Source organism: Marmota marmota, unplaced genomic scaffold (genome assembly GCF_001458135.2).
Source record: "Marmota marmota marmota unplaced genomic scaffold, marMar, whole genome shotgun sequence".
Taxonomy (NCBI): domain Eukaryota; kingdom Metazoa; phylum Chordata; class Mammalia; order Rodentia; family Sciuridae; genus Marmota; species Marmota marmota.
Genome location: NW_026000141.1, coordinates 1,098,377 through 1,111,959, shown reverse-complemented (window position 1 = coordinate 1,111,959; position 13,583 = coordinate 1,098,377). Strand labels below are relative to the sequence as shown.

The window sequence follows — 13,583 nt, the reverse complement described above, 5'->3', positions numbered from 1 at the left end:
AGATGGATCTGCATGTGACATTAAACGGCATGGATCTATAAACTCGTTTAAGACTATGTGATCTTAATCCAGGGGCTAAAATTGTGGTTCAGCGGTAGAGTGCTCGCCTAGCACTTGTGAGGCCCTGGGTTCGATCCTCAGCACTACATAAAAATAAATAAATAAAATAAATGTATTGTGTCCAACTACAACTAAAAAACAAATATTAAAAAAAAAGGTTAGTGTTAGCTTCCTGACTGGTATATAATACTATGTAAAGTAAGATGTATGGGGAACTGGGGCAAGTCTTAATCAGCAAATAAAATGTGACAATTACTAAGTCTAAAAAAGAAAACACTCTAACCCTAACCAAATTATGTTAAATTGATAGCCATGTCCACATGGAAAAAAATACTGATTTTTTTTTTTTTTTAATTTTTTTTATTGTGGGTTGTTCAAAACATTACAAATTTCTTGACATATCATATTCCACACTTTGATTCAAGTGGGTTATGAACTCCCCCCCTCACCCCATTGATTTTTTTTTTTGATAGTGCTGGGGACAGAACCCAGAGTCTTGCATATGCCAGACAAGCCTCTACCACTGGGTTACATCCCCAGCCCTAAGGAAAACTTTTTGCAGCATTATTAAGGTATAGCTTGTTAGGTCGGTGGTGGTGACTTAGTAGCGACTTAGAACAAAGCAGCCAGCGACTTAGAACAAAGCAGCCAGCGGGGGGGAAAAGAACATCAATCAGATGCCGGAGGAAATGCCTGTCAATCAGCCAGATCTCCTGACTAACGCCTGTCAATCAGCAGGACCCCCTGGCCAATCCTGGAGTTCAGCCAATTCCCCTGACCAACTCCAAGGGGGCAAAGGACCCTAAAAACACCTTTTCCTGTCCCAAGCCCTTCCCTTCCTGCTGTAAGCCCCATAAAAGTCCAGTTTGGTTGAGCTTCCATGCGGTTTCTCCTCAGACCCTTCCCCTTGTCCACTCTGTGGGTCTGATCGAGTTCGCCTGGGAGTGATATCTCAATAAAGCCTCGTTCAGCGGCCCTTTTAAATCTGCCTCCTTTGGTCGCTGCCTGCCTCGCCTGATCTGACATAGCTTACATACCACAAAATGTGCCCTGCATACAACTCAGTGATTACTTCAGAAAGCTTGCAGAGCTGCACATCTTCCTACAAACCCTTTGGTCATATGCAGACATTCCAGCCCCCAACTAGGAAGTGGTGAGGCCAAGTGCTTATTACCTTTCTTAAATACAACTGATTTAGTTCTAAGTTCATATGATTTCTAAAGCACTGGCTGTGTTCGGTGGCACTGGCTCCTGGGAGGCGGCCCTGCCAAATCACCTGGATTCACCTATGCTGCTGCCCACAGGACTGGGCCTTGCCCCCCACATGAGCCTTTGTCCTCAGGAAAGCAAGACCCAGCCTCTCTATAGCCAGGACAACCTCAGGGAGAAAAGCAACTCCTGTTCGTGCCAAAGTGGAGCCAAAGTGGAGAGGGCAGAGGGAGAAGATGGTTCTAGGGACAAGGTTCAGTTTCCTCCATCAAGCCACACTTGAAATCAAATCTATTCTGGGCATTTTGAATTCAGCAAATTCCTCTTTTTGCTTTCTTTCTCCTGAGAGTCTAGTTTTCTACTGCCAAGCTTCTGGAGACCCAGATTCTGGGTCTCTTCTGAGCCCAGCTACAGACTGAGAAGAGCAGTGTTACCCCTTCCTGGGTTGCCAGACCAAAACAAGGGATAGACTGTCACCAGGGTCCCCCAGCTAACAGAAACCCTTCCAGGCCCACAGCCCCTGAGGCCCGCTTCCTCTGACTTGAAGCTCAGACCCTTCAGACCAGGAAGGGCCCTCCGGATAGCACACTGGAGGGTGTGCAGCTGAGGTAGGCAGCACTCACCTAGCACTGGGCAGGGTCACTGGGAGAATGGGGTGACCTTACTGGCACCAGGAGCACAGGAGGGTAGTGGACAGCTGAGGCCTAGCTCTGAGTCTGCTCCAAGACTGGGCTGAAGAGCCACACAGAAGCATTGGGCATCTGCAGCGGCTACATGGCCACCCCCCTGCAAGGCAAGCCTGTGAGGATACCCGCACATTCACCCCAGGGTCAGCAAGGCTCCATGCAATTGAAGATTTTGTGATTTTTAGTGTAAGGTGGATGGGTCTTTTAAGAGAAATTCAGAAAAACATATAAACACTGCATGAGCCCTGCCCACCTGCCTCTCTAAACAGCTCAGGTCACACCACGGAAATGACCATGCTGGCCTGAGGGTCCCTCAAGTTAGAGCAGGATGCAAGCTTTGTTCTGTCACATGCTCACCAGAAGTCTACTGGAGTCCCCTCAGTGTGGACCAGATGTCCAGTTACTTATTTATTTTTAGTTGTAGTTGGACACAATACCTTTATTTTATTTATTTCTATGTGGTGCTGAGGATCGAACCCAGGGCTTTGCATGTGCTAGGTGAGCGCTCTACCACTGAGCTACAACCCCAGCCCCTGGGTGTCCAGTTCTTTAGTGGACTGAGTAAAGCTCAGTGCTCCCACCTTGGTCCAGTGAGACCAGAGCAAAGGTACTGGTCCCACTTCACCCTGGGCATGAAGAACTGCTTGCTGTAGGGTTCAGGGGCAACTTGGTGGTAAATCACTTGCCTTCTGTGCAACTGCCTTGGGTCTGAGTCAGAGCAGCATTAAAAAAAAATTGTTTTGCATCCTCTATAAGGTTGGCATTTTCATCTTAATCCCTGGGAGTAGGTGTGGTCCATCTCTATAGCACAGACCATGGCAGGTTTCCCTACCCAGCTGAAAATAAAGTACCCACACTGGACAAAAGGCTGTGGCTCCTGGGGCTGGCAAGGGTAAAGAGACTCTCTGCTGTTTTCCTTGATGCTTAGGCCCAACCTCAGGTCCTGTGTGACTCCAGAAGTGAGCTCACTCCAAGTGGTCAGTTAGTCTGCTGGTAGAGCCACAGATGGACCAGAAGGCAATAAATGGGATAAGCAGTAAGAACTAGCAAATCTTCATGGAGCCTATCTCCATCAAGATGGGGAACACAGGGCAGCCCCACACAGAACCCCACACAGAGAGGAGAAACAAACACAGCTTGTTTATTAGAATCAAAAAAGAGAACTTTCTCCCACAAATACAGAATGCTGCCTCTCAATCTGTATCAAGAGCAAGACAACAGTTGAAAATTGTATTCCTGAGAAGAAGCAAAAAAGTTACCAGTTTGCAAACAAACTTAACAGGTGATTTCGACAAAAGATAAAAAAACTTTTTCTTTTTTTTTTTTTTTAACAAAAACCAAAATTTCAAGTATTATTCCAGATGACATGGCAAACCTAACAGAGGAGGAAAGGGATCAGGAAGCAGTGGCCCCAGACCCACCCAGCTGCAGGGGGATCTCACAGGGCTGGCAACCTCATCCTCCCTCCACAAAAGGACCTGCCAGCCCTGCATTGAGGATAGCGGACGCAACTCACACACTTTAGAAAGGAGCTGCTAACCTGAAAGTCATGTCCAGGGTTAGCTGTTGTGGACATTTGATGATTGTTTTAACAAATAGAAACATATGCTCATTCTTTCAGATATCATACTATCCCCGATTTTAGTAAATTTGCAAATTATATTATTTGTGCTACAGTTTGTAATATTTAAATCTTATCAGATAAGCACCAAACCCATTAAAAATATATAAAAGGTATGGTTTCCTCAACAGCGTTGTATTCTGTACATCCTGTAGGTTGTAAACTTACTCTCCCTTTTCTTAAGCAGAATGCTTCTGATTAAACTTCCTCTTTTTCCCGTGAAATTTTTCCTGAAAAGAGATTTCCATTTTAACTGCAGTTATGGAAAAGCAGTATGGGATAAGCAGTACAAAAAGAGCAAACCTGCACTACCCCACCTCCATGGGTGGGGCAGCTGTGCACCTGGCAGGAGGCCTCAGCCAGCTGCTCCTACCACTCACCAGGAGGATGGCTATGGCCAGAGGCTGCCTGGGAATAAACTCCACAAAAGGAAAAGTCACACAACAGAACTGACCAGAGACTCAGCATTGCTTAGGGGGACTGTAAAAATGCCCTTAATGTGTTGGTGTTCAGAATTCTTAACTGCAGCGTCCCTGCCTCCAGTGCTCCAATCTGCCTGTATGTCCCCTTGATGTTCAGTTCTTGAACCTGGTTTGTTCACAGATGTGATTGAATTTCCTGCAAAAAGAATTTGGTCACATCACACAAGACAACATCAGAGAAGTGTTCAAATTAACAAGGCTTTGAAACCACAAACTGGAGGAACCACATGAGAATTGTGTAAGTGCGTGTGTTTCTGGACTCACAGCAGTATGTTTTTAATAACATCAAAGAAATGAAACCCCAAAGTAGCCTTTTTCTTTTTTTAAATTTTAAAATAGAGGTGAAAACATCTTGGGTAATTTCCTTAGAGAAAAGCATAAGAGCTGTGCCTTTTCAGAGAGAGCCTGAGCCCTCCCTGTGTGTTTCCTGACAGGGTGGAGATAGGCGACCAGGCAGGTGATGGTGGCACCTCCTCTCTCCACAAGCCATGGGCAACAGCAGAGACATTGAGGAGGGAGATGGGATGTGTCTGTGTTACCTGAATCCCTACTTTCATAAGAAATGTTGGTTACTAGTGAAATCTCCTTTTTAGGGAAAAAATGGCCTCTTCCAACGCTGTTTAAGCTCAAATATAACACAAGGATTTTATCCCAAGAAATAACTGCTTGATGGAATTTGTTTTGTCCAAGTCCACATCTCTCTCATTGTCTCAACTACTTCAATTTGAAACATAAATGCCTATTTGGGGATTATATACTGGCCAAGGAATTGACTGAAAGTGATCATCTCACTCAGTTGTTTAAGGAGATGGCAGAGAGATTAGTCCTAAATTCTGAGAATAACCTTTAAAGACCACACTGAAGACACCACAGTGGAGGTGACCCCGCTACAGTGATCACAAACACCCATGTACAGTATGGAAGACAACCAGCTGTCATAGCATTACGCTGTGGGCCTATGGCTTCCAACAGATGTTCTCCATGACCACAGCCACTGTCTCAGTGCTAAACCTCTCATGTCTGCTGTGCTCTGGAAGCTGTCAGAGGTGACTCCAGCCAAGAAAACAGAGAGCAAATGAACATCTGCATATAGAAATTTCAGGATATGAGGGCTGGGGATGTAGCTCAGGGGTGGAGCATTGCTCCACAGGCACAAGGTCCTGAGTTCAAGCCCCAGCACCATCCCCCCTCAAAAAAAAGAAAACAGGAAATGAGGTATCAAAAGAGGTGGAATCTCTCCATGAAGATGCTACTTTACATGCTGTGTGAGTTTACATAAGCATAATGTTACTGTACACATACACACATACACACACACACACACACACACACACACACATTTTTTGGTGGTGATGGGAATGGAACCCATGGCCTTACACATACTATGCATGCACTCTGGGGATTTTTCCAAGGTCATAGAGGCAATAATGGAATCTTGTGTGTGTGTGTGTGTGTTGCTGGGCCTTGTGCATGTGAGGCAAGTACTCTACCAACTGAGCTATACCCCCAGCCCCAATAATGGAATCTTTATTTACATCCCTGAATGCCACTGAGCTACACCTCAGCCCCATACATTAGTGTGTCTGTGTATGTATACGCATATACATTTACATATGTATATACACCTCCCTCCAATTTTTTTTTTAATAAGGGGATTAAATCCAGGGTTGCCTTACTACAGAAATACCTACCCAGCTCTTTTTATTTTTTATTTTGAGACAGGGTCTCACTAAGTTGCCCAGGCTGAACTTGAACTTGCCATCCTCCTACCTCAGCCTCCACATAGATGGGATTACAGAGGGATGACACTGTGCCCCACCAAAATTAGCATATTTTTTAGCAGACGGTGAACCACTGTAGTCACCTCCCCAAGCCTGGTACCCCTGTCTCACTCACATGGCATGGTGGGCTTTCACCTGAGTGCGGCAGTTACGGCCCCAGTAGCAATCAGGACGGGACGCCACAGCCACTAGAAAAGAAGACAGTGCACAGCCATTACAGGCAACACCCCCACTCAGCTGCTGCATTTAAATAGGTACCCAAGGAAACCACCACTGAGCATAAAGGGCCCTGTCACTCTTCATCACCAGTTTAGGACTGTGCAGGATTTCAGGAAAGGAAATCAAACTGGTAAAAAAGACACATTCAGGAAATGGAGTCCTCTAGCACTCTATCCAAAGTGTCCACGCACCTCTCCTTTAGCAACACACACTGTCTTGACTGGTGGAGGCAAACATGGCCTCACGCAGCCTGGGTGGCTCTTCCCCCTTCTGCTGTGGACTTCTGACAAGAACACAGCCCAAACAAGCACCTGTTAAGGACAGACACCAATCCTGAATTGGACTGGACAGAATTGGAGTTTGTGGAGTTCTTTACCTGGTAACTCAGAAGCAGGAATGTTCTGCCGATACTGATAGGTCAGCTCCCGGAAACTACGCAGGCCACAGCAGTAACACAGTACAGTGTTCCCAGTGATTCTGTAATCTGCAGGGAACACAGACGGTTATCGGGCAATGTCATTTTTCAAACAACAGAACAGATGCTGCACCTCAAACTCCTGCAATGCTAAGGACACTGATTCACACAATGGGACACAGAAGCTGAAAAAGAACATCAGAACCAATCTAGGTTCCAACTTAATGCTTCTCTTTTTTTTTTTGTTTCAGTATTGGAGATCATACTTGGAACATGATATAGCTCAGTGGTAGAGTGCTTGCCTAGAGTGCATGAGACTGAGTGGGATCTCCAACGTTGAAAGAAAAAAAAGAGAAAAAATAAATTGGATACTAGGTAAATCTGACTACATCAAAATGGAAACATAACAAATGTGAAATACTCATGATATGACTACAAGTGGCAATATATTTAAAACACAAAAAGCAATGCTATGTACTTAATTAACAAAGATATCCCACAAATCCACATCAAAACAAACCCTTAAAGAACCTAGTATATTGGGCTGGGGTTGTGGCTCAGTGGTACAGCACTTGCCTAGCATGTGTGAGGCACTGGGTTTGATCCTCAGCACCACATAAAAATAAATGAATTAAATAAAGGTGTTGTGTCCATCTAAAACTAAAAAAAAATATGTTTTTAAAAAACCTAGTATAAATAAAGGCCAAGATCACAGGTAAGCACATGCCACACAAATGCAAAAAGACTGGCTATAGTTGTCAATAATAACTAAATATGGGCAAATGAAACAACGACATGTCACTGTTGACCTTTCTCCCATTAACAAGACTTAAGAGAGACATGTGGAATTGACAGGCAGAGAGATGCTCACCCTCATGCTCTGAGGCACTAGTGGGAGCCTACATAGCCTCAGGAAGGACAGTGTGCTCATGTGACAAAGTCTCCACCTGTGCATTGCTGCCCTGAGAGTCCCGCTTACTCTAAGGTGATGACTTCTCAGATCTACAACACTGCATGCTCAACAAATGTGGCATTGTTTAAAATAGTGAAGAACTGGAAATAACTGAAATACCCTTTATTAATGAATTAGCTAAATACACTATGGCATTAGAAGGCTGCACAACAATAAAAGTCGAGACTGGGATGCGTCTTCAGCTCAGCAGTGGAGTGCCTGCTTGGCACGCACAAGCCCAGGCTGGATTCCCAGCACCACATGCACCCATGCAAACCAGGGTACAGACCTTTCTTGGCAGAAGGAGTGCATGATACATTGCTGAGGGAAAACCAGACACAAACAGCACAGGAGGGTGTTATCTGGAAGGCCATCCACAAACAGGTATTTGGAAGGGCCTAGAAGAGTGGTCACAAAAATACCACCTCTGCATATTTTTGTGTGTGTGTGTGGTGTTAGAGATCAATGCCAGGGCCTGATGCATGCTAGGCAAGTGCTCTACCACTGAGCCACATCCCCAATCCCTCGATGGAATTTTAAGCAAATCTCTCAAGTCTTTCTCTCATAATAATTAATATCTCAGAAAAAAAAACCCTGCTTGTTAATATTCCTTCGGCCTCCCTGGGTAGCAAAAGTCATACGCTACAAGGTACCTGTGCTACCCTGGGGGGAGGAGGGAACAGCCCCCACTGAGGGATCCACACACCAAGGGACAAACAAGGGTCTGGGAACAACCATCCTAGGACTTGGTGTAGGTGAGTGGTGAAGTCTCCCAAGCTATGCTCCTCCCATCCCTACAGAGCAGTCAGTTCCGGAGTATGTCATGCAGGCATAAGCACAGTGCTTTTCAAACTCAAAAATGAAGACTTTCTGTCTCTGCTGGGGTGGGTGGAGGTTGAAGTCATAAACGTAGGAAAGCAGACAGGTAGTACTACCCAGGGTGACCTGCCAGGTGCTCACTGCTGGGCAGGAGGCAAAGGCTGCCTTAGAAATCATTTCCATTCTACAGAGGGCAAGTGGAACAAGGCGAATGAAACAAAGCTCACCAGACAGTAAAAACACTCCCCGCTGAAGAGCCACAAGACTCTCTGTCAACATGTTTTTCCACGTCAGACCCCTGGTTGCCAGGTAATTCTGCAGGAAAAAAAGGCAATAAGAATAAAGACTAGTCTAGAGGCAGAAACACTAAACAACAAGAGAGAAAGCACTTCATGAGAAGCCTCTGAGGTGGCTGAACCCATGGCACAGCTGCCCATGGGCAGCCCTGGCCCACAGGGCTCCTGGTATGAGCCTCTTTGGGTCTCAGAGAGGGCTAGCCTTTGAACCCCAGGTGGAAGAGGCATCAGAGTCTCTCAAAATCCTACAAAGGCATTCACAGCACAGGTACAGCTGAAACAACCTTTACAAGGTTGTTTCAATTTACAAGGATTCACTGAAAGTAACTACAGAAGTGAGGGGGAGGCCTCCTGTTGGCACTGAGCCAGGCGTGTGTGACAGGCACCTTCAGGATGTCTGACTCGTAGTTATTGCTGTTCAGCACTCCGTCCAGACACTTGTCCCCCAGGTTGAGCTCTGCCAGGGGAAGGGAAGCAGAATTATCTGTTTTATAAAGACAACATTGCATCAAAGAATTGTTTGCCTGATGGGATAACCAAATTTCTTTTCATTATAGATTATGCAAAAACTAAAAATTCCATAATAAAATGAGATTATAATACAGAAAAATTATTTCTATCACCCTCCCTCCTTAAAATGATAAGATCTGAGTTTGTGAACACCTGGCTTGGTGTCAGAAAATTGGGACCACTGAGGAAGATTATTTTCTCGGGAGAGGTAATTCTATATGCATAAATAAACCCTCCTGCATTGGAAGTTCATTATCTCCTTAACTGCTCCACGTGGCTTGACTGTGAGCCAACATGAATTCCACACTTCCAGCATGTTTAGCAGGAGAAGGCAGGTGGGTACCTAGTGAATGACAGGGCCCACCCCTGCCCCTGCACACACCAGGCCACAAACACCACCACCACCTGCTCTGAGGTCATCAAGAGAACACACACAGGGCTGAAGAGGTGATCTTACCACAGAAAGGGGCAAGGCAGCCAAAGCAACCAGTGCGGGTGCAGCCCCAGTACAGGTGACAGAAGGGCTGTAGGCAGACTGAACCTGTGGACAGAGGACAGTCAGTCAGGCCCCAAGTGCTGCGAGAACACTCAGCACCAGACTCAGGGGCTCACCTCTTTGAAAACCACATAGAAGGGGTTTCCAAGGAAGTGGGCACAGAGGTGACTTTCCAGCCAAAGCCTAGCATCAAAGCTGACTGAACTGTAATGACTAAGCCCTTAGAAAAAAGCCAGACCCATGACCACATGTGTCCCATCATCCAAACAGCTTGCAGGGATTCCCTCTGGCTCTGAGCATATGTTCTACCTGAGTATTTTGTCACACTATTGCCTTTGTCATTATTATTATTATTATTATTATTAGTAGTAGTAGTAGTAGTAGTAGTAGTAGTAGTAGTACCAGGGAGTGAACTCAGGGGCGCTTGATCACTGAGCCACATCCCCAGCCCTATTTTATATTTTATTTACAGACAGGGTCTCACTGAGTTGCTTAGTGCCTCACCATTGCTGAGGCTGGCTTTAAACTTGTGATCCTCTTGTCTAAGCCTCCTGAGCTGCTGGGATTATAGGTGTGGTCACTGCACCCAGCAAAGCTGGAGTTTTGACAATTTGTAGAGCTATTCCCTGAGCTGTGGCTTGTTGGCCATCTTGTGTGTCTCAGGCACTCTGAGGTGAGCATTCTCTGTGGCTGCTCATACACCATGCAGTGGGCAGTGACTGCCCAGAGGATACCCTAGTGCCCTTTTGCCTGACCTGCAATAATACAGCCCACCACCCTGCCAGGCCCCTCCAGCCTGCCAAGCTCAGTGTCAAGAGCAGTGCCTTCCAAGTGCTACTTTGGATGGTGTGCTGGTGCTATGCCCCTGGCATCCAGGACAGCAGCTTGCGCCCAGCAGGGACTGGCTGATGCTGCCATTTGGGTCCATGCTTCTCTTCATTCAACAGCAACAGCTTAGCACATGCAGAGCTCACATAGTCAGGAAATATTTTAAAAGAAGCCTATGTACATGGACAGACATTTCAGGCAAGAGTAGATTCAAATGGCCATCAAATAAATGATGGGCTTTGTTTTGATGGCAAAGAACTGTAAACTAAAAACACCCTATTTCATCTGTTAGATCTATAAGTGACACATCATACAGTGATTGGTGCTGATGTGGGGATGGTTGTAGATCCAGAACCCAAGAGGACCTGGTCTCCACGGGCAGCATTAGTACAGTTCAACATAGTCACATGGGGTCAACACCTATGATCCCAGCAGCTCAGGAGGCTGCTGCAGGAGGGTCCCATGCTTCAGGTCATTTTGGTTTTGGCAAACCCCACTGAGACATCACATCTCAGCTTGGCCAGACTGTGCGATGAAATAAAACATAAAAAGAGGGGGATGCAGCTCAGTGGTGGGCCATTTAGCCAGCAAGTACAAGCTCCTGGGTTCAACCTCCAGTATTGGGGTGGGGGTGTGGAAGAAACGACATTACATCTTACTTCACACCTCACACAAGGTCAACACATCTGAAACATGAGCCAGGGGCACCGCAGGCAGCCTGGCCTACTCACATTGCTGAGGGGCCACACGTGGGTCCTGCTCCCGCTCCGCTCTCCGATCAGGCATGGGCTGGAAGCAGCAGGTGCAGATGGCGTGGCTTCCTTGTAGAGGGCACACATAATCCTGGGCTGCTGAGGTACAGGCATGTTGGGACATAGGCAGAAAGACGGCAGATAAGAGGTTCACATCTAGAGAAGCAGCTAGCACACAGGAGGAGAGACAGGCTTAAGAGAGGACAGGAGATTTTCAGACTGTCCCTGAGGAGTCAGATGATATCCTGCCATGTAAACTAAGAGATTTTGAGTAGATTGAAAAATAACCAAAAATGGGGTCTGGCTTAGTGGTAGAGCACTTGCCTAGCATGCATGAGGTCCTGCTTCCATCCCAAGCACCAAAAAAATAAAAATAGAAAGAACCAAAAACTGTTTTTTGGTTCAGGGGTTGTAACCAGATTTCAAAGATCAGTCAGAGGTTTTCTAATATTTCCTACAAAGGAAAAGCACGTATATTATAAAAAAACAAAACATGCTACATATTTAATTTCTGCTGAGACAAGAGAACAGTTATGTCCTTCCAATAACAAAAGGCAGGCATGGTGGGCAAGGGACCACCTGATCTGGCATCAGGAACTCTGTCCACATGGTACGTTCCCTAGACACTTACCACCCATATAGAGGAGACCATGGGGAGGTTACCATGCCAACCATCACAACTCAATCCACTCTAAGGGTCACAGAGCACCTACAGCACTCAGGCTCTATCTGTGTGTGACACATATTCTACATGCATGGGCCTAATTAGTAATTTGACGGCCCAAGGCCAGACACTGGTGGATCCTGTTATGAAAGACAGGAACATGCAGAGTGGGGAAGTCACTGGGTACTGAGTACCCTTGCCAACGGCAGAACACTGCCTTGCCTGTCCCATACACAGGTCCTAGATGCCACCAGGAGAACTGTGGCTACAGTGCAGCAGGGTGGTCAAGGACATGGCTCTGAGGCACAATCTTGAGCTGGTGGTCTCATGACAAGTCCAGGCTGAGCCCTGGCTGAGAGGCTAGGGGCTTCAGGCTATCTTTATATTCTGCAGAGACCACAGAATGGGTGGGGCCAAGAGTGCTCCTTTTTTCCTGGTGCTAGGATTTGACCCAAGGGCCTTACACATGCTAATTATGTGCTCTACGACTGAGCTAGACCCCCAAGCCCCTCTCTTGCATTTTTGGGAGGCATCTGGAGATCCACCTGTTGGAAATGGGCAACTGACAGGAGAAAGCTCAGGGCAACTCTGGAGATGTGAGCCTGTTTCTGAGGACTGGGCATCCGCTGCTGGAGAGAGGCCAGCCTCTCATGGGAGGGACAGATGTGTGGTCCTATTTTGGTTTTGGCAAACCCCACTGAGACATCACCTGCCCTAAAGCAGAGGACTGGGGATGGACCAAGTGTTAAAATCAGGACTAGTAATTCCCAGGCAAGTCCAGAGGAGACCCCCCACATAAACAGCAGGTATTTATTAGATCCTCCCTGAGACAGATTATAAAAACTGAGAGGATCTGAGAGGCAGTGGGCCATGCAGGCCAAGGACTGGAGGGCAGAAGTCCCCCAAGTGGAAACAGTATAGGAGGCCAGAACAACAGGGGTCACAACAACGCGACGTGGGGCTAGATGCTGCTGTCTCACCTGCCGTGAAGCTGGCAGACGCTGATGGTGCATCCCCACCAAGGGCCTGCTGGGCCCCCGGCTCACTGTCGGGTGCTGGGCAGGGAAGGGGCTGCACCGCTTGCCTTCTGTACTCAGGGCACTGTCTGCACACGATGTATGGCTGACTGCAGGAAGAGCAAGCGGCAGAGCTGCAGCCATGGAGGAGCAGGCCCCCAGGCACTGGTGCAGCTCTGCATCTGAGACAAGGACAGACCCTGGGCAGCACCTTACCATGCCAACCCGAAGCTGTCTTCCTCTGTGGGGCCTCAGCCCCTTCACACTTTTTCTCTGGCCCTGCACAGCTCCACTCCCACCACTGCGTGTAAAGGACAGGGTAGGCCCTTCTTTCCTGCCCAGCCCCAGCTGCTGGAGAGGGCATTATCCAGAACCACCCAAACAGGAATCTGAGGGTGGGCACCCACTCACCCATTCAGGCCACCACCCTGTGCCATTGCTCATCCCCAGGCTTCAGCACACCAGATCCTGGGTCACGCTGAGCTGACGAGGGGCCTGGGCTCACATGAGACCACAGCACAGGCACTGCTTCCCCTTGTTAAAGCCAGCGCACGTGCCACGTCCGAAGAGACTCTCCTCTAGTGACCTTCCAACTGGACAGCGGGAGCCCTGCACCACTCATCTCTATGGCCTGTGTTGCCGTGGATTGCTTGTCTTTATGGCACCTCAGAAACTACTCGGCAAAAAGGTAGACTGTAAAAAAGAATCCTCTGAAAAAGTAGGAGGCTCTTATCTTAGAGAATGCTTTCTAAGGCAATGAGGGTCAGGAATGGATAA

The 13,583-nt window shown here is 47.2% G+C and overlaps 1 protein-coding gene across 14 annotated transcripts in view; it reads right to left on the bottom strand.

Annotated features, from left to right (window-relative positions):
* The window catches only part of Chfr (checkpoint with forkhead and ring finger domains), a 44,499-nt gene that overhangs the window by 5,276 nt on the left and 25,640 nt on the right, over nt 1-13,583 (bottom strand). For 5 of the 14 annotated variants that reach the window (XM_048785857.1, XM_048785861.1, XM_048785858.1 and 2 more), the window contains 8 exons: nt 12,771-12,916; nt 11,106-11,294; nt 9,508-9,591; nt 8,927-9,024; nt 8,472-8,559; nt 6,435-6,542; nt 5,955-6,027; nt 3,077-4,194 (listed from right to left, as the gene is read on the bottom strand). In XM_048785857.1, the coding sequence (XP_048641814.1) occupies nt 4,152-4,194; nt 5,955-6,027; nt 6,435-6,542; nt 8,472-8,559; nt 8,927-9,024; nt 9,508-9,591; nt 11,106-11,294; nt 12,771-12,916 (829 nt within the window). In that variant the 3' untranslated portion in view covers nt 3,077-4,151. Of the gene's footprint in view, nt 1-3,076; nt 4,195-5,954; nt 6,028-6,056; nt 6,342-6,434; nt 6,543-8,471; nt 8,560-8,830; nt 9,025-9,507; nt 9,592-11,105; nt 11,295-12,770; nt 12,917-13,583 lie in introns of those variants that run through there. The other 9 variants (XM_015505583.2, XM_015505585.2, XM_015505584.2 and 6 more) reach the window with 7 other exon arrangements.